The 20,902-nt window shown below is 39.4% G+C and overlaps 2 protein-coding genes and 1 long non-coding RNA gene across 5 annotated transcripts; 1 reads left to right on the top strand and 2 right to left on the bottom strand.

The window, feature by feature from the left end:
* Nucleotides 1-3,472: 3,472 nt before the first annotated feature.
* LOC127151208 (serine/threonine-protein phosphatase 7 long form homolog) lies at nucleotides 3,473-10,114 on the bottom strand. 3 transcript variants are annotated; one of them, XM_051090630.1, is made up of 6 exons: nucleotides 9,977-10,114; nucleotides 6,430-8,312; nucleotides 4,947-6,354; nucleotides 4,773-4,860; nucleotides 4,291-4,683; nucleotides 3,473-4,210 (listed from the first exon to the last, which is right to left on the bottom strand). In XM_051090630.1, the coding sequence occupies exons 3-6, from the start codon at nucleotides 5,765-5,767 to the stop codon at nucleotides 3,707-3,709; spliced, it is 1,806 nt and encodes a 601-aa protein (XP_050946587.1). In that variant the 5' UTR covers nucleotides 5,768-6,354; nucleotides 6,430-8,312; nucleotides 9,977-10,114; the 3' UTR covers nucleotides 3,473-3,706. The 3 variants fall into 3 exon arrangements, with proteins under 3 accessions (XP_050946587.1, XP_050946588.1, XP_050946586.1); XM_051090631.1 differs by lacking the exon at nucleotides 6,430-8,312 and having other exon boundaries at nucleotides 4,947-5,770; XM_051090629.1 differs by lacking the exon at nucleotides 9,977-10,114 and having other exon boundaries at nucleotides 6,430-8,399.
* LOC127151168 (uncharacterized) lies at nucleotides 6,840-7,868 on the bottom strand. The gene has a single exon (XM_051090589.1). The coding sequence runs from the start codon at nucleotides 7,866-7,868 to the stop codon at nucleotides 6,840-6,842; it is 1,029 nt and encodes a 342-aa protein (XP_050946546.1).
* A 5,600-nt stretch (nucleotides 10,115-15,714) lies between the features above and the next one.
* Nucleotides 15,715-16,811, top strand: LOC127151209 (uncharacterized). Its single transcript, XR_007823936.1, has 3 exons — nucleotides 15,715-15,834; nucleotides 15,932-16,008; nucleotides 16,752-16,811. It is a non-coding gene; the product is annotated as an uncharacterized LOC127151209 (long non-coding RNA).
* Nucleotides 16,812-20,902: the final 4,091 nt, after the last annotated feature.

Consider the following 20,902-nt stretch of genomic DNA (forward strand, 5'->3'; position numbering starts at 1 on the left):
TCTCTGCCAACGTGAAGCACGCCAAGCTGCAAGAGTTCCTAAACTTGGAGCAAGGCGATATGACTGTAGAGCATTACGACGCCGAGTTCGACATGCTGTTCCGTTTCGTTCCCGATGTGGTAAGAGATGAGGCTGCCAGGACGGAGAAATTCGTTAGAGGACTCAGGCTAGACCTTCAGGGCATTGTTCGAGCTCTTCGGCCAGCCACTACTCATGCTGATGCACTACATATAGCACTGGATTTGAGCCTGCATGAGAGAGCTGATTCGTCTAAGGCTGCCGGCAGAGGGTCAGCCTTGGGACAGAAGAGAAAGGTGGAGACGCAGCCTGACGTAATACCGCAGTGAACTCTGAGGTCAGGAGGTGTCTTTTAGAGACACCGACGATAGCTTGCAGCAGTCGGGAGGACTCTGAGAGAGCTACCCGCTTGTACTACCTGTGGGAGAGTCCATGGAGGTCGTTGCTTGGCTGGGAGTGGGGTCTGCTTCAGGTGCAGACAGCTGGGGCACACTGCTGATGCGTGTCCTCAGAAACCCTTTGAGACGACACCGCACCAGCCTTCTGCTTCCCAGCAGGGGAGAGTTTTTGCCACTACTCGACAGGAGGCCGAGCGAGCTGGTACAGTGGTGATAGGTACGCTCCCAATCTTGGGGCATTATGCTTTTGTTCTATTTGACTCTGGGTCATCCCACTCGTTTATATCCTCTGTATTCGTTCAGCATGTGGGTTTAGAGGTAGAACCTTTGGGTAATGTTTTGTCTGTTTCTACTCCATCTGGGGAGGTCCTGTTGTCTAAAGAAAAAATAAAGGCATGTCGAGTAGAGATAGCGAATCATGAGTTAGACGTGACCCTGCTAGTGTTAGATATGCAGGATTTTGATGTGATTTTAGGCATGGATTGGCTGTCAGCTAACCATGCAAGCATAGACTGTTTTGGTAAGGAAGTCGTCTTTAATCCTCCCTCGGGGCCTAAATTCAAGTTTAGGGGGGCAGGCATGGTATGTGTACCCAAGGTCATCTCAGCCATGAAGGCTAGCAAACTACTCAGCCAGGGTACTTGGGGCATCTTGGCAAGCGTAGTAGATATTAGAGAGCCAGAAGTTTCCTTATCTTCCGAACCAGTGGTAAGGGAGTACCCTGATGTTTTTCCCGACGAGCTCCCAAGACTTCCGCCTCCTAGAGATGTAGACTTCGCCATCGAGTTAGAGCCGGGCACTGCTTCTATCTCGAGGGCACCTTACAGAATGGCTCCGGCCGACCTAAAGGAGTTGAAGGTCCAGTTGCAGGAGTTGCTGGACAAGGGTTTCATCCGGCCCAGTGTGTCACCTTGGGGAGCCCCATTGTTGTTCGTGAAGAAGAAGGATGGGTCGATGCGCCTCTGCATTGACTACCGAGAGCTGAACAAGGTGACAGTTAAAAACCGCTACCCCTTGCCCAGGATTGATGACTTGTTCGATCAGTTGCAGGGAGCCACTGTCTTTTCTAAGATCGACTTGCGATCAGGCTATCACCAGTTGAGGATCAGGGACAGTGACATTCCCAAGACGACCTTTCGATCGAGGTACGAACATTACGAGTTCATTGTGATGTCTTTTGGCTTGACTAATGCCCCTACAGTGTTCATGGATTTGATGAACAGGGTGTTTAAGGACTTCCTAGACTCGTTCGTCATAGTCTTCATTGATGACATCTTGATTTACTCAAAAACTGAGGCTGCGCACGAGGAACACTTGCACCAGGTTTTGGAGACTCTTCGAGCCAACAAGTTGTATGCCAAGTTCTCCAAGTGTGAATTCTGGTTAAAGAAGCTGACGTTCCTTGGCCACGTGGTTTCCAGTGAGGGAGTTTCTGTGGATCCAGCAAAGATCGAAGCGGTGACCAACTGGCCTCGACCGTCCACAGTTAGTGAAATTCAAAGTTTTCTAAGCTTGGCAGGTTACTACAGGAGGTTCGTGGAAGACTTTTCACGTATAGCCAGCCCATTGACCCAGTTGACCAGGAAGGGAACCCCTTTTGTCTGAAGCCCAACATGCGAGAGTAGCTTCCAGGAGCTCAAGCAGAAGCTGGTGATTGCACCAGTCCTGACAGTGCCCGATGGGTCGGGAAGCTTTGTGATCTATAGTGATGCCTCCAAGAAGGGACTAGGCTGTGTTCTGATGCAGCAAGGTAAGGTAGTTGCTTATGCCTCCCGTCAGTTGAAGAGTCATGAGCAGAACTACCCTACCCATGACTTAGAGCTGGCAGTTGTAGTCTTTGCACTGAAGATATGGAGGCACTACTTGTATGGTGAGAAGATACAGATTTACACTGACCACAAGAGCCTGAAGTACTTCTTCACCCAGAAGGAGTTGAACATGAGGCAGAGGAGGTGGCTCGAGTTGGTGAAAGACTATGACTGCGAGATTCTGTACCACCCAGGTAAAGCAAATGTAGTTGCTGACGCGCTGAGTAAGAAGGTTGCACATTCAGCAGCGCTGATCACCAAGCAAACCCCCTTACTCAGAGATTTTGAGAGAGTCGAGATTGCAGTCTAAGTAGGAGAGGTTACCTCACAGTTGGCTCAGTTGTCAGTTCAGCCAACCTTGAGGCCAAAGATTATCGTTGCTCAGCTGAATGATCCTTACTTGGTCGAGAAGCGTCGTTTGGTAGAGACAGGGCAAGGTGAGGACTTCTCCATATCCTCTGACGATGGTCTTATGTTTGAGGAACGCCTATGTGTGCCGGAAGACAGCGCAGTCAAGACAGAACTTTTGACTGAGGCTCATAGTTCTCCATTTACCATGCACCCTGGAAGTACGAAGATGTACCAGGACTTAAGGAGTGGGACCATTAACCAAAATAAGGTTATTTTGCAAACTTATTACCAAAATATGGTTGTTTGCAAACTTATTACCAAATTGTTGCCCTTTTTTTTTTAATTTTTTTAATAGGGTGAGTCTTCAAGACTCGCCCTTGTTGTTTTAGAATGAAGCATGTACATAGGGCGAGTCTTGAAGACTCGCCCTTCTATATTTTTTTTAAAAAAAATTCAAGTAGGGCGAGTCTTGAGACTCGCCCTATATATTTAAAAAAAAATTGCACAAGACTCGGCTAAAAAAATGTAGAAAATTTGGTATGTATGTTGGAATTAATATTTGGAAGATTGTAATGAATAAATAGAACTTTTTATTTTGCTATTCAACAAGTGCGTTGTGTCTATTATTTAGCCCATTCAATTAAGTCAAAATTATAAATCATTATTAATTTAATCTTACATATGTATATATTCAATAGAAAAATATATATTTGTCGTTCAACATGTGAATGAAAATATTGAAGAATTAGGATTTAATCAAAACCTTGAAAATTTATAATTCTTTTTTGGCTCGTTTTGGATTTCGTATTATAAACTTAGATGATCTGGTATACTTTCCATGCATCTCTTCACCATACAAAAAATTAAAATATATTTTTCTAATAAGTGGAGGCCGTAAATTTGTAGTAAGTACTTTTGATTGTAAAATAATTAAATATGAATCAAAATGTTTAATACAATAATTTAACAATTTTCATTCAAAGAAAAAAAAAATCAATGTGTTCCACAACCTGGACGTCGACGATTTCTAGCTGGTTGTCGTCGTCGACTTTGAACTCTCTGTTGTTGTATTTCCTCCTGATTCTCTTGTTGTTGTTGCTCATCCGATTGCCCGGGTACTGCTGCATTCTCTTATTGCTGTAGCTCATCTGATTCCTCGGGTACCGCTGCAGGCACTTCGTAGTACAAATATTCATTATGTTCTCCACGACCACGACCGTGACCATGCATGTATGAAGACGATGGATCACTCCCTAAATCATAGTATTGTTGCCCAAAGTCCGTTGATGATTGACCTGCCTCTGAATTGTAATATCCTCTTCCAAAGTCTGACGATTGACCGACTCCTGAATCATAATATGTCGTTCCAAATGTTGGCATCATCATTACTGGACTAACGTAATTATGCTCGCTTTGTGTCTGTGTCATTGGAGGCACTTCTTCCCCGTGTTGGTCAACTTCTTCCAATTGATCGGGCTCTTGCACTAGAGGACGTCTCCTCTGAACAGGAGCAGGTACAATAGGGACATCGTACATATAGTGGATGTTCTCCATGTACTGCTCGTTATCGTTGCATATATTTAGAACCTGTTGTGGATCATCTGCAACATTCCGAAGTCTAATATTGTTTGATCTCTGTAAAATATTAAAATGAATTAGAAATCATTGAAAATAAATTAACACTAAAAACAACTATACAATTTTTAAATGTCTACCAGATGACTCATAGCAGCTCCCGGTTGGGTGATATAGAGCTTGCTAATGTTTTTGTACCAATGGATGTATTCTTGAGTTACATCCATATAAAACTGCTCAATTGGAGGTCCCGTAGCAGTAAACCTTCTGCGATTATGCCATCGCATTACTAAATGAGCAACTCTATCTGACCAATCAGCAGTCCTCAGGTCAATGTTGTGCAACAGTGGTTCAGTATTACAGTCACGTGGAACAGCTTGTTGAATACCAAACTGTCTAAGTACTCTATCAGGATGATGCCACTCACCAATGTAGAAACATATGAGAGGACTAATCGTCTGCCATATGTTGTGTCCGTTTGTACAAAAATGTGGTAAGCTATCTATGACAGTTTTGTATGGCTCCCAGACAATCTGAAACAAATTGTATGAAACAAATAACGTACCTATACTGAGAACTTAAAAAAATATGGAACTTGAAATTGAAGTTCAGCATGACACACCTGACTAGGTTGAAGAAGATCAAACATGTACCTATACTGAGAGACTACATGTGTAGCCGATCTTGTCACACAAAATTGATCTCTCCATCTGTATTGTTGAAGTAATATTTTAGATTTTAATTGAACTATATATAAAAAGTTACTGTTAATCTAAATTAAATTGAAATAGTATACCTTGAACCATAAGCTCGACCGTGTAATTGATTAGCATTGACATGTAGAAGTTGCGGAGCCACTATTGGGAATCGTTCCCAAGCCCATATTTGTAACAATATTAGTGGCCCAGCTATTTCACGAACACCTTGTTTGGATGCCTTGCATAATTGTCTATACAACCATGCCAAACAGGCTCCACCCCAAGAATATTGCCCCGTGTGGTGCAGATTAGCTAAGAATGGTAGAAACATTAGGTGCACATAACGAGTTGATTTATCGACAAAAATACTCCCACCCATCAACTGTAAAATATATGCTCGTGCATAACGTGTGATAGTTTCCTCATCGGCATCGTTAGCCAATTCATGAAACTCTGCCCCCAACCATGTTAAACTCAATCTCTGCCCCCTAATTTGTTCAGGAGGTGGGATCACACCAAGTAACTCTTGGCAAACATGCAACCAATCATCATGCATCTGACCGATAACGGGCTCGCCATCAGTCGGTAATCCCACCAAAACTTCCACATCCTGTAACGTAATTGTGCACTCTCCAACTGGCATGTGAAATGTATGTGTCTCCGGTCTCCATCTCTCCAAAAGTGCAGTGATCAGATGCCAGTCTAACTGGATGAACCCCAATCTGGCAAGCCCATAAAATCCTGAAGCACGTAACAGTGGAAGTATTTTGCGGTGTAGTGGGATAGTACGTTGGACAACTGCCTCACGTCGTCTACAGTTTATCTCGGGCGTATTACGATCATCCCACACAGTTTCTGATCGGTGAATGTTCTGATCATATAAAACGTCCGGATCAATTGGTCCTCGGTTTAATGCCATTATCTACAAAAAAAAAAAAAAAATACAAATCAATGTCATTAAAGAAAGATGTCTAACTATCAGGTGCCTGTCTCCTTAACAAAGTATAGCTCCGTCGGTTATGACCAAGTTGGCTACAGAATGAGCATCGTTGTTGAGCACTTTATTCTGTCCAATCCATCTCGTTGTGATAACGTGAAGTCTTTGGTCGACCTGATTTTCTCAACAACGATGGATCTGACAGTAAGACAGGCATACTTGTAGGTGTTATCCAATAATCTTCATGCGGTACAGGTTGAAACTGAGGCGCATAGCATGCAGCGTAAGTTGATATTTTATAATAGTCCTCAACAAAGTCTTCATAGTTCATGTTAAACCGTGAACAAACCGCCATAAAATGCGAGCATGGAATACCAAAGGTTTGCCACTTGTTACACGAACAGTACCGCTCAGAAGCACTTAGTCTCAATATTTGGATATTACCTCCTTTAGAATTTAATTCGTGACGTCCAGTTTTTACATGAAATATGCCTTCAGATCGATCATATGATTGTACTTCATGCTTACTGGATCTTATAGACCATTTTAATATTTTCTGAAGTGCGTACCTGGAAATTGATGCAATTAGTATAACATGCACATCATAAAATCTATTACCAACTGTGAAGTTGAAAAATCCATACCCGGTATATTTATCTCCACGTTCCAATGCAACTTTTATTTCCTCTCTCCTTTTTTCAAAGTAACTCACACATTTGAAGAATGTAATTTGAGCTATAGCATTTATCGGCAACATTTGAGCTCCTTTGAAAACTCCATTCATGCACTCTGATAGATTTGTTGTCATCCACCCGTATCGAAATCCTCCGCCATGTGCTTGAGTCCACTTCTCTATAGGAATGTCATCAAAAAAACTCATGCATCTACTGTTTATTCTCATTAGATCCTGAATGGCTTTATCAAACTTTCAGATCTGAAATTGACACCCGGCACGATAAGCATAATTCTTTAATGGTGTGAATTTATATCTTTTGTAGAAATTACTGACAACATGGTGTAAACAGAATCTATGATGACAATTCGCTCCTGTCCATCAATTATCCAGATTGTTAACCGCCGATATAATGCCAGCATGTCGATCGGAAAGTAAGCATATCTCGTCATGGGTCACAATTTGTTTTAGATGTCGTAAAAACCATCCCCATGAATCTGCAGACTCTTCTTCAACAACAGCAAATGCTAATGGTAGAAGATGACCATTTGAATCAATAGATGTAGCAATTAATAACTTTCCTCGATACTTGCCATACAGGTGAGTGCCGTCGATTTGAATAAGTGGCCTACATCTACTAAAGGCTTCTATACATGGACCAAATGCCCAAAATACTGATGATAAGATGACATGGCCTTCGATAGGTGTGGCCTGTACCCTCCATTCAACGAGTGTTCCAGGATTGGTATGCTTCACCATATACAACCACCTAGGTAATAATTTGTACGACTCATCCCAATCGCCAAACACTTTGGCTACTGCTTTTTTTTTACCATCCCAAGCCCTACGGTAAGAAACATGGTAGCCAAACTTTTCCTTGATCATGGATTGCAGTGACGCAACACTTATTGATGGTTTTTCTCTGACAAATTCAAAAAACTCTCGTGCAAGCATTGAAGAATCCAATTGCACATGACTTTGACTAAGTTCTGAGTAAAAGCAAGTATGTTGGTCAGATAACTTTGTGATCTCAAATAAACCATGAGATTTCTTCATTATTGCACGAAGTCTCCATTTGCAACCTTCGTTCGACTTTTTACATCGGATGACCCACTTTGTCGGTGTAGACTCTACTACTTCATATGGTGCGTGACTCTTAATAGCAAAGCACTTAACCATATGTTGCAGCATTTCTTTATTTTCACAAATCATTCCCGTGTACAATTTGGTGTTGTCAGTCACCATTGGAACTATAATTGGATCGTGTTCTTGAATGGCATCTACTGCATTCATGTCTAAATCAGTAAATGTATTAGATGGAACTTCATATTCACAACCATCGAAATCCATCTCTTCAAATTCGTCATCAGTTTCTGTTCTAAACTCTGTGTATTCGTTGGTAGCTACCATTTCTTCTTCATGGCACACTGGTGGTGCATCTGACTCTGGCTAAACATCAACATATTCTTCAACATATCTCGGTTCTACATTTAAGTTTATGGCAGTATCTACCATACTCACAGTCACATACAGATGCACCATGTTTGGAAACGGCAGTGCAATTGAAAGCATGGTGTTCATTTCTTGTTCGTTTGAAATAGGGAATGGCATAAACCTTACTGTTCCGGATGCGGTTAAATTAGGGTGTCTATATATTATCTCTATCTGGCTTGAACTCATATCTACACCAAGTGATAATCCTACCATTTGGAGGAATTGTTCGAACACAATTGTACTATTCCAATTTATGCTAAAATTTCCACATGGAGGTTGATCGTAATCAACCCCATCAACACCGTCAATCATATGGCCATTTGTAAACAACAAAAATGACACATATTTGTTTGTCATTTTCTATATAGAAATAAAGACAAACAATAAAAATAATTAATTATTATAAAAAAAACACAACATCATAATATAAATTAAACCTAAACATAATATACATATGATACTTAACAAAAAAACCAGTTATATATAACATCATAATACAAATATTGTTGTTGCTGTTCTTATTATTATTATTATTATTATTATTATTATTATTATTATTATTACTACTACTACTACTATAATATTATTATTATTATTATTGTTGTTGTTGTTGTTATTATATTATTATTATTATTATTATTATTATTATTGTTATTATTATTGTTATTGTTATTATTATTGTTATTACTATTCTTATTATTATTATTACTGTTATTATTATTACTATTACTATTATTACTATTATTATTATTATTATTCTTACTATTACTATTATTATTATTGTTGTTGTTATTGTTATTATTATTATTGTTATTGTTATTGTTATTATTATTGTTATTACTACTATTATTACTACTGCTACTATTATTACTACTGCTACTATTATTGTTATTACTATTCTTATTACTATTATTATTACTATTAGTATTGTTATTATTATTACTATTATTATTGTTATTATCATTACTATTATTATTGTTATTATTACATTTGTTTTTTCTTTTTTGTTTTTTTTTTGTATCAAGCAAAAGATAATATTTTTTTTGAATAACATAATTTAATTAATTAAGGCATATCAAGAATTTTATTTATTTTGGCATCTTCTCTCTAAGTTATGTTGTCTTTCTTTTTATCAATTAAACAATTAAACTAAAAGAGAACAAATTGTTGTTCAAAATGTCAAAACACCATTTCTTGGTTCTCCCTTTTTCTCTAACCTTATATCAATCATTCCTATAATTCTACATGTATCTATACCTATATAATATCATCCCATTCCTTTTATTTACATCGTTAAAATATAATTAAATTCTCACCGTGGTAGATATTAAACTTTAATTAGTGGTAAAAAGTGAGAGCCTTCAATTGTATCATGGAGAAAATAAATATTTTTAATATGGTTTTATTTGATATCCAAGATTTTCTTTTTTGATTATCAATCTTATTTAATTTGGAAGATTCATATCATGAAATAAAATCATAGTCATGCATAAGAAATTAAAATATAAAGTGTAAAAATCAATATATTATATGTTTGTTCGTTTTTTTCATGAAAATAAATTTAAATGTGACATGCTTTAAATGATAAATAAATTTCTAAAATATCAATATCTTTATTTTATAGCAAAGATTGTTTCGATTACTCCTCATATTTATAGAATATATTTCATTTTATTTGCCCATAAATAATAACTATCAATCTTTTTAAATAGTTTTTTTTGCTTGTAATTTTTTTTACATTTAACTTTTATACCATGAAAGTTTGATTTCTACATAACTAAATGCATTTTAAAATGAATTAAAAATAATAACATAGAAGGGTTATCCTAATTTATTTAATTTTAGTCTACGTGCCACCGTATTTGATTAATGCTTGCTTTTGTTTTAGGGGATAAAAATATCAAGTTAATGATTTTTGTAAACTAAACATACATATTAAATAAATTCAACAATAACACAAAATCTAATAATATAATACAATAACATATTCAAATAAAAATTACATTTACAAATAAATTTCATACCTAGATTTGTAGAAGAGGAAATATATTTGTGATGGAGAAAAAGAATGGAGGATATGTGATAAGATCAAGTCTTTTTTACAACACCCGAGAGGAGGTTGAGAGGAGAAGAAGAAGGGAGAAATTTTTCGTGAAGGAGAAGAAGAAGGGAGGATATGTGAAGAAGAAGAAGAAGAATGGTAGATTTAAATGGTTAGCAAAATCCTCTACACCATACGATTTTCTGCCACCATCCAATATCAACCCTTCATTTTTCTCCTTCTTTTCCTCCTTTTTCAGGTGAAGGGTTGCATGACATGCTTTTCCTGCCACTTTGGTTTTCAACCCTTCAATTTCCTGCATGCTTTTCTCCTTCTTCTCAGTGTTCTCTTACATAGAGTGTAGCATGCTTTTCCTGTCACTTTGGTCACGGGTTGCATGCACTATTTCTTTTTTTTTTTTTTTAAATGAATGAGGGCGAGTCTTGAAGACTCGCTATCTTTTCTACATTTTTCTTTTTTAATAAAGAGGGCGAGTCTTCAAGACTCGCCCTCTGTCTTTTTTATAAAAAAAAAAATATAGAAGGGCGAGTCTTCAAGACTCGCCCTATTAAAAAATTAAAAAAAAAACAACAACATTTTCGTAATAAGTTTAGGAAGAACATTATTTTGGTAATATGTTTTAAAAAAAGCATTATTCTCATAATTTGTCCTAAGGAGTGTCTATTGGTGGAGAAACATGAAGAGAGAGGTGGCAGATTTTGTCAGTAGGTGCTTGGTGTGCTAGCAGGTGAAGGCACCTAGACAGCGACCAGCCGGGTTGTTATAACCCTTGAGTGTACCAGGATGGAAGTGGGAAAGCGTGTCGATGGACTTCATCACGGGACTGCCCAAAACCCTAAAGGGCTATACAGTGATCTGGGTTGTTGTCGACAGACTCACGAAGTCGGCCCACTTTGTGCCAGGGAAGTCCACTTACACTACCAGTAAGTGGGGGCAGTTATATATGACAGAGATTGTGAGACTGCATGGAGTGCCCGTATCCATCATTTCAGATAGAGATGCCCGTTTCACATTGAAATTCTGGAAAGGACTTCAACTTGCGCTAGGTATGAGGTTAGACTTCAGCACGGCCTTCCACCCTCAGACTGATGGTCAGACAGAGAGATTGAACCAGATTTTGGAAGACATGCTGCGAGCCTTCGTGCTAGAGTTTTCAGGGAGTTGGGACTCCCATCTGCATCTGATGGAGTTCGCCTATAATAACAGTTACTAGGCTACTATCGGTATGGCACCGTTTGAGGCTCTGTATGGTAAGTGTTGTAGATCTCCCGTCTGCTGGGGCGAGGTTGGTGAACAGAGGATGCTAGGCCCCGAGTTAGTGCAGACCACCAATGCAGCCATACAGAAGATCCAAGCTCGTATGCTGACAGCACAGAGCAGACAGAAGAGTTATGCTGATGTACGACGTAAGGATCTCGAGTTTGAGGTGGGAAACATGGTCTTTCTGAAGGTAGCACCTATGAAGGGTGTTCTGAGGTTCGTGAAGAAGGGGAAGCTGAGTCCACGCTTCGTAGGGCCGTTTGAGATATTGGAGCGGATTGGCCCCGTGGCCTATCGCTTGGAGTTGCCCCCATCTTTTTCTGCAGTGCATGACGTATTCCATGTCTCCATGCTGAGGAGGTATGTCGCAGACCCGATGCATGTAGTGGACTTCGAGCCACTACTAGTGAGCGAAAACTTGAGCTATGAGGAGCAGCCTGTCGAGATCTTGGCAAGGGAGGACAAGAAGCTTCGTAGTCGAAAAATTTCACTGGTCAAAGTCCTTTGGCAGAACCATGGAGTGGAAGAGGCCACGTGGGAGAGAGAAGAGGACATGAGGGCTCAGTACCCCGAGCTGTTCGAGGATTAGAACTTTCGAGGATGAAAGTTTCCTAAGGAGGGAAGGTTGTAACGCCCCAACAGATTGGGGTTTTCATTTATTCATCTCAAGAGAAATTTTGTAAATTCGAAGTTGTTTATGAAATTGGATTATTTTGACCTTATAATTAATTAAGGTTAAAGAGTTACTTTGGTTGGATACTTGATTAATGAGGTTTGAGGATAAAATAAAAATAATTATTTGTGAAGGTAACAAATTTAATTAATGTCTTTGAATGGGTCAATTGTTGGCGGATTAAAGTAGGAAAAAAAAGGGATAAAAGAAAGTAATAATAATTATTTTATTATTGTTTCTTTTATTAAAAAGGGGCATTGGAAGGCGTGAAATTCATCTTCTCCCCAAGAAAACCCTAATCCCAAACTCTCCCACCCTAGCCGCCGCCACCGCCGATCGACCGCCACAGGCCATTCTCCCAGCCGCATCCATTCTCCCAGCCGCGTCGGAGAACAGATCAAGTCGAGTCGCCGCACGCCAAGCGACAGCCACGCACGCCGCGCTCGCGTCTGTCTCGCCGACCTCCAAGCCGTCGGATTCGCGCCGTCAGCTGCCCGACTTCGCCAGCCGATCTTCCATCGTCCGCGTTGCGCCGCAGCCAAGTCGCAAGCCGCGTCGCACCCCGATCCAAGCTACACCGCCGCGCGCTGGCCGTCGGAGCCGCGAAGCCCGTCGCTCGACCCGCGCCATCTTCTGGAACCCGACCCGCGTCCGCGTGCAAGCCACGCCGCGTGCATCCGCATAACCGAGTCACGTCCGCGTGCAAGCCGCACCGCATGCATCTGCGTAACCGAGCTGCGTTCGCGTGCAAGCCGCGCCGCCTGCATCGCAAGCTGAGCCGTGCCTCCCTTCTGTCGCAAGCCAAGCCGCACGCGCAAAGTTTCTATACCGAGCCGAGCCGAGCCGAGTCGAGCCGCACCTGCGCCAAGCCAAACCGGTCCCTGTTCTTTTTTCAGCCGAGCCGCCAAGCCTAGTTGGCTCTTTTCCACCCAATTTTTGGTAAATTAATTATGTGTTTTGGCTTACCCAGCAAGACTCTATTTTTGGACACTAAATAATTTAAATTGGACTAAATCAAATTAACTCTTTTAAGGCCACCTTGGACGATTTGACTTGGAGTGTTGGATTTCTTCAGTAGGAGCTCAAGCATTGCAACCTCTTTCTAGGGTAAGTCATTTCAACTGAGTTTTGAGCCGTTAGTCGTTGGTGACTTAATTATGAATTTTGGCATATTAAACAGTTAGGACCTCGTTGCTTGAAAAGCACACTTGTCTTGCAGTTAGAACTCGTCGAGTAAATCTCCAAGTAAGAGATTTCTACTACTAGCTCTATGTTTAGAACTAGAGATCACATACACCTTCAGTTGTGCATGTTAAGGACTAGATTGTATGATACGTGTAATTAATGAGGGCATGATGCGATTGATGACATGGTTACATTATGACATGATATTGTGATGACGTGAATTGTTATAACTGTACACCGGTTATTAAGGCGGAAAGTGAGATGATGATTGGTTTGTTATGATTACATGATAATGCTACGTGCATGTATGTTATGGTTAGGGTACTTGTTAGCTTAGCCTATTAGAGTCGTACCTGCATGGGTGTCCTTCGGGATCATCACCTATTTAGGACTGCGTGGCCCGACGGGGCGCCGGTCTAGCATGGATATAGATATGACTCGAGTGACTCGACGGGGTCCTCGCATCCCGATTGTCCTAGGTGCTCCCCCGGGACACCAAAGACCAGATTCTCGTTCCTACGGGAGCGCATGTTGCACGTGTTCGGGAACGTGCCAGAGATTGGGTACCATTTACAGGACTCTAATAGGAAGCTAACAGGCACCTAGTGGGACTAGTAGTGGGTCCCTTACTGAGTATTTTATACTCACTCTCTTCATATCATGTTTTTCAGGTAGAGGCCGAGGCAAGGGCAAAGGAAAGCTGGCGAGCGACCAGAAGTGACCGTGGCGAGCCATAGGGATTCCTGCTTCCGCCTACACTTGTTTATTGATGATTAGTGCCTGAGTTTTGTTTTCTTCACCATTTACTATTTCTTTTCTTTAAAAGTAGATAGGGCCCGAGTAGGACTTTAGTATTTGATCTTATTTCGCATATTACCTTGATTGATTTTCATAAATAAATTTCCTAAATTTTATTTGTTTTTACTAAATTTTATGACTTAAACCACGTGTTTTACATTCAGTAATGACTGCAACTCAGTATAAGGAGTTGGGTTGTGTTAGTTTCTTTCCTCCTCCCTGTAAAAACGTTGTTAGACATTAAACTCAATATGCAAATTAAAAAACATTGTTAGAAGTCTAGTCACTATGCAAATATCCTAAACAACACTATAACTAATAGGACAAACAAAAAAGAAGTTTAGACTTCAAATAAAGAACAAAAAATCTTAACCATTAGAGGTCATTAATTGAAAATTTTTATGATTTATGAAACTTCTAATTTCCAAGTATAGTAAACATTTTGGGAGAGCTTCTCACAAAGTTAAAAGGCTACAACCAAGGAAACACAAGTCGATATTATAGTTCATAAAAGCACAAATGAGTAAACAACAATCTCAATACATACCTGGTTCAACTATTTTGCAAATTGAGCGATGCCACAATGATTATATGCCTGTACAATTCACTAACAAGTAAAGAACTTGTGAAGAGCTCTAATAAATGCTTCAAATTCAATGAAATATCTTGTTCAATAAGGAAGCAATCTTGAAGTATATATCACAGAACGAGACTGCATTATAGAAAATATACCACAAGGTCAACATACTAAAAGAGAGTTGATACTAAAGGGGTATTACACAAACAATTGAAATTTTGACCAATCAAATACAAAATTGAAGGTTGACGATGTAACGCCCCAACAAACTCGTTTTTGTTCATCTTACTATTAATATTTATGTATGGTCTTGGAAAATACAAATTTATTGGGAGAACCTTATCATTTTGAAGTTTCCGGTTTATTAAAGTTGGGATTTTCCACTTTTTATTATTAAGTATTATTTTACCTGTTTTAGTATTTAGAATGTATTTAGTGAGTTATTGCTAATTGAAAGGAGGGTTGGTTGATTTTGGTGAGATTTGAAGAGAGAGAGGAGATGGTTGGTTTGGGTTATTTAAAAGGAAAAGAAAAAAAGTTATTGCCTTATAAAAAGCCTTGGGACTCGTGCGTAAAGAAGAAGAGAAAAATCAAAGAAAGAAAGAGGGGAAAAGAAAAGAGAAAAAAGAAAAAAAAATTATTATTATTAATCAAACCCTAGCCGCCGCACGCCGCCGCACGCCGCCGCCGCGAACTCGAGCCGCCAAGCCTTCCCCTCTCTGTTCAGCAGCACAGCCGAGTCTGCAATCAAAACCGAGCCATCGCCGAGCTTCCAGCCGCGTCGGAAGAATCGTCCAAGCCGATCCGTGCACGCCGAGCGTCCGTCGGAGCAGCCGTCTCTCGCAGCCGTCGCCCGAAGCTGAGCCGCGTCACCCTTCGCGATCCGCAACCGATCCGTCAGCCAGCCGCGTCGCGCCGCTTCGATCCGACGCAGCGCAGTCGAGCGTCCATCTGCAGCCGTCGCCGAGCGAAGCCGTGGTGTAGCCGGACCACCCACAGCCATCGCGCCACCCGGATCCGAAAGCCAACGCCTCGTCGCGTGAGGACCCGAGCCGGCAGAAGCCCGCTCCGTGACCGAGGCCCGGCCCGCGCCGCGTGCCTCCGACCCGGAACGCGAGCCACGTGCACCCGCGAGCCGAGCAGCGCCCGCGTGCGAGCCGCACGTGCGTAGCCGCTGTACCAAGCCGAGCTGCGCCTGTCTGCACCACGAGCCGCGCCTGTCTGCGCCGCGAGCCGAGCCGGTCTTCAACCTCCAAGCCGAGCCGATCCCTGTCCTTTTTCCAGCCGAGCCGCCAAGCCTAATTTGGCTCCTTCCACCTAATTTTTGGTAAATTAATTAATTATTTTGGCATTACCCAATAAGACTCAATGTTTTGGACACTAAATAATTTAATTTGGAACTAAATTAAATTATTTTCCTTAAGGGACGTCTTGGACCAAGTAACTGCTGCAGTGTGGGATTTCTTCAGTAGGGGCTCGAGCATTGCAACCTCTTTCTAGGGTAAGTCACTTCAACTGAGTTTGAACCGTTAGTCGTTGGTGACTTAATTACGAATTTCGGCGTATTAAACAGTTAGGACCTCGTTGCTTGGAAAGCATACTTGCCTCGCGGTTAGAACTCGCCAAGTAAATCTCCAGGTAAGAGATTTCTACTACTAGCTCCACGTTTAGAGTTATGAGGTCACGTATGCCTCCAATGGTACATGTTGAGGGCTAGACTGTACGATGCATAAGATTTATGATAGTATGATGCCATTGATGATACAATTATATTATTGCATGATGTTGTGATGACGAGAACCGTTATGGCTGTACGATGGATGTTGAGATGGAGAGTGAAATGATGATTAATCTGTTATGATTATATGACGATGCCATGTGTATGTATGCTGTGATTAGGGTACCTGTTAGCTTAACCTATTAGAGTCGTACCTGCATGGGTGTCCTTCGGGATCACCACCTATTTAGGACTGTGCGGTCCGACGGGACACCAGTCTAGCATGTATATAGACTCGAGTGACTCGACGGGGTCCTCGCATCCCGATTGTCCTAGGTGTGCCCCGGGACACCGAAGGCCAGAGTTACGTTCCTACGGGAGCGCATGATTGCACGTGTTCGGGAACGTGCCAGAGATTGGGTACCAATTACAGGACTCTTATAGAAAGCTAACAGGCACTTAGTGGGACTAGTAGTGGGTCCCTTACTGAGTATTTTATACTCACTCTCTTCATGTCATGTTTTCAGGTAGAGGACGAGGCAAGGGCAAAGGCAAGCTGGCGAGCGACCCGAAGTGACCGTGGCGAGCCTTAGGGACTTTTGTTTCCGCTTATTCTTGTTTTGACTTTGGTACCTGAGTTTGAGTATTTTCCACTATTTACCATTTTTTTTAAAGTAGATAGGGCCCGAGTAGGACTTTAGAACGAAATTTCATCCTTGCATATTATTTATTGGATTTTCATAAACAAGTTTCTCAAACCTTATGCGTTTTACTAAATTTTATGACTTAAACCACTTGTTCTACATTTAGTAATGACTTCGACTCAGTATAAGGAGTTGGGTCGTTACAGACGACTTAATAAACATACTTAAAATGAAGATGTTAAAATGGATCACAGGTTTCAAAGTCACTTCATAATAATCTAATAAATGGATCTGAAGAAAACTTTCCTATATTACTTGGACTATTTTTCACCGTACTATATTCCTGTTGAACAAGTTATCAATATTCAGTAAAATTTAAATTTATAATTCAAATTTCTGGCTTCTAGAACATCATTCATTCAAACAAAGCAACCAAGCAACCAAACATTTTTTTTTAATCTAAATCAATATATCACACAAAGAAAATGCTATTAGCACTTGCACATAAATCTCATTCATATCTTAAAGCAACAATAACTCAACAATGTGTTACTGTATAAAAGAATGAGAGTGTACCTTGAGGGTAAAGGTGAGTCCCTGCACTCCACATCCATTCAGCCGTAATAAAACCTCGTTAAAAAGATTCAAGAGAAAGCATTGATAATGTAGCAGCTAAAATATTAGTTCTTAGTGAAGGGATGAAAACCCTTTACAGCGAAAAAATTACAGAAAATCAATTTTAATTGGAACCGTAAAAATACCAATACATTGGCAAAAAATAGAAAAACAATTTTTATGGTTAAACATGCTTTGAAAAAATACAGAGAAGAAAAAACTTACGCTTGTTAACTACTCTAAATCTACCAATCACCAAATTTTGGGGCACCACCACTTGGAAACCTTCCTATTCTTTGATTGAGATGGTTTGTGGGAACAAAAATTGGAATAAGGAAATAGAGAGTATTTTTTTAGAGAGAACATTTTTGGTCAATGAGAAAATGGGAGAGCAAAATTTTTCGCAGAACTTCTTCGCTGAACCCACTCCTTGTTACGCAAAGTATTCCCAAAGTAAATTTGAACATTTCAAATTACAACCAATATAAATAAATCTCATTACTCTTTATGAGCTAGGAAGGTTACCTAATGGACCTACATATCAGAAGCTACAATGATATGAGATTAATTAGCTAAACTCATTAACTACATTAATCAATATTCATTAACTGTGTGTACACTCCACTAAAGAATCACAGCTGAACTCTTCTCACTGTAGATATATTTCTGTGTCCACGGATATAGACCAATACCAGTAAGTTAGTCCTTCACAAGTGTTTGTAACACCAACTGGGTCAAATTACCGTTTTACCCCTAGATTACCTCTAGTCCTTAAATACCAGTGCTCCTCAAATGGACAACCTATTTATGGTCCAACCATTAAACAGAAACCCGTCTTGTGCCATAGAGAGGGTAGGACCCTTTGTTCAAGTCCCGGAGACACCATTTAAGGGAACACTTATCCACTTACCCTAAAGGAGGGAAAGAGTGAATTCCATCTTGTGTCATTATGTTCCCAGCTCCCCACTCGGTCTTGTCCCCAAAATGATAAGCATATTGAGTCAGAAATTTGGACACTCTCACCCGTACAAATCAAAGGACAATCCCTCGCAAACAGGAGTTCATAATACACTTAGGATTAAGACTAAGTCACCTAGGTCATCCTAATGAAATAGAAATCCAACTAGTTAACGGAGTTACATCTAGTGATTACTATTTCGTGGTCCAGTCTTATGCAAACTCATTGCATAGGATACCCTCACTCGCATGTCGCATACATGAACACATTGGATCAATGTGTTTGTATCAAATACAAAGTGAGTCGTATCCATAGTGTTAACAGGATAAGGTACCTAACCTTAACCCTATACTATAGACCCTTTAAGCTGATCTTGAACATTAATCCCTGTATGTCTCTATATACTGTTCAAGACTCATCAAACAGCTTAGGATGTTAGTTTATTGGATTTAGATTAATAATATAATCAATAACACTTATTGAAATTATATTAATAAAACACTTTATTAATGGCAGACAATTGATTATATTTACTATCTACGAGTTTTAGGACATAAAACCCAACACTTAATTCACTCTTATCTGTATGTATTTTTTTCATCTTAAATGGGTAAACACACAACTTCTATAGTAACCTACTTTTGTTGTAACCTCGAAACTCAATCCAGCAACTGTTTCCTTTTTAAATTTCTGCATATAAAAGAGAATGTAAGGTGCGAGTTTCATTTGTAAAATCTTTAAAAAAATTTAAAAGCAAAAAGAAAAGAAAAGTTTTTGTACTCATAAACAAATGGTACGGATTCATACTAAAAGAATGCAAATCAATGATATCAATCCATTTCCATGTAAAATGTTTAGTAACTTGATGAACTAAAAGTAGCATTAATATATTCCTAGATGATTCTCACTACTAACATATTATTATTTTTACTCCTAACATATTAATAAATTCTACATGCTAAAAAAGAAAAAGGAAAGAAAAATGACAAGAATTGGCTTTTTAAAAACAATGAAAAATCTGATATGAACAATTGTCATAAATAAATTTAAAAGTCTCACTATCTCAGTTTCCTAGCTAGTTGTCCATGTTCTTCATGTATTCTTTTGAAAGTTTAGTCTCAATGATCAATTGCTGCTTAACCAAAGAATAGCCTGCTTTAAGCAATGCCTCTAATATTTGTTAACACGCACAAAGAGAAAGATATGGAAAGTATGAGAAGATATGGTATTGAACTACGCACAAAGAGAAAGACATGGAAAGTATGAGTTTAGATCATAAATTGTAACATATATAAAAAAGTGAAAGTAGAAACTTACAAGGCTAGTAATAGGAGTACTAGAATTATGCACTATCTCATGTATGTACTTTTGCACGTAGTACCCACACCCTACAGAATCCCGTTGACGAGGACACTACATGTATATAAATTGGATACAAACATATTGCACTTGTTCAATAATATTTAATGATCATACAACCTTAAGCACAAATACAACCATAAATACTCAAATACAGAGAAAGAAATCTAAAGAAGTTCATGGAATTACAATTAATTAAACGATATCAAAATCTCACAAGTTCCAACATTGGAGAAAATGTTGATAGAGTCATCATCTTGTTCTTTGTCGTGTTCCAACTAGAATTATGCACACATTTCACGGAGAAAAGGTAAGCCAATCCATATAGGAATAAAAGCGCAACACAAAAAGTAATTTCATAAACATGAAGTTAGATAAGTCTATAAACAAATACATCATTTTGATCACAGATAGCTACATAACTACTTAATAAAATGTCACTGAATAAAAATATTCAGATAAGATGTTTGAGTTAAACAAGTGAAGTCAGGAAAATTCTAAGCTCTAACCTCTTGGTCGAGGGTATATATCTAAACCAATGCTGGCTATTTAAATGAGCCATTGATAATCAAAAACAGAAAAACAATCCATTTATATATTAAGCAATTGTAGAAAAATCCTCCAAAGCCCAAAATACAATACATGATTTATTGGCTTGCCTTCAACTGAGTTAAATATAGAATAATGATGAATAATGAACATCAACAAACAAAACCACACGGCCTATGTTTGGCAGGTTGCACAACTTTAAATATAAACTGACCCGTAATAGGCGTGCTTGTGTTTTAACATAAAAAATGGATACGATATTATCTACAACAGCGGCAAAGTATCTCTCGAGAAGAGGTTGAAATCTCATTGGGCCCGTACCACCCTAAGTTACACGATCAATTTAGTAACCACGACAGCCTATATACACGTTTAAATCTCATCGTGTTGATTGTACCATCTTCGCAGCGAAACTCTGGAAAGTAATTCAGAAACCTTTTGTTTTCGAGCTCGTTGATGTCATTGAACAGGAAATTTTGTGCCACATCCTAATGGTTAGATGCAAAGTGAGAGAATGAAGATTTTTTAAATGATACAGGAAATACGACGACGA

Source organism: Cucumis melo, chromosome 10, assembly GCF_025177605.1.
Source record: "Cucumis melo cultivar AY chromosome 10, USDA_Cmelo_AY_1.0, whole genome shotgun sequence".
Lineage (NCBI taxonomy): Eukaryota > Viridiplantae > Streptophyta > Magnoliopsida > Cucurbitales > Cucurbitaceae > Cucumis > Cucumis melo.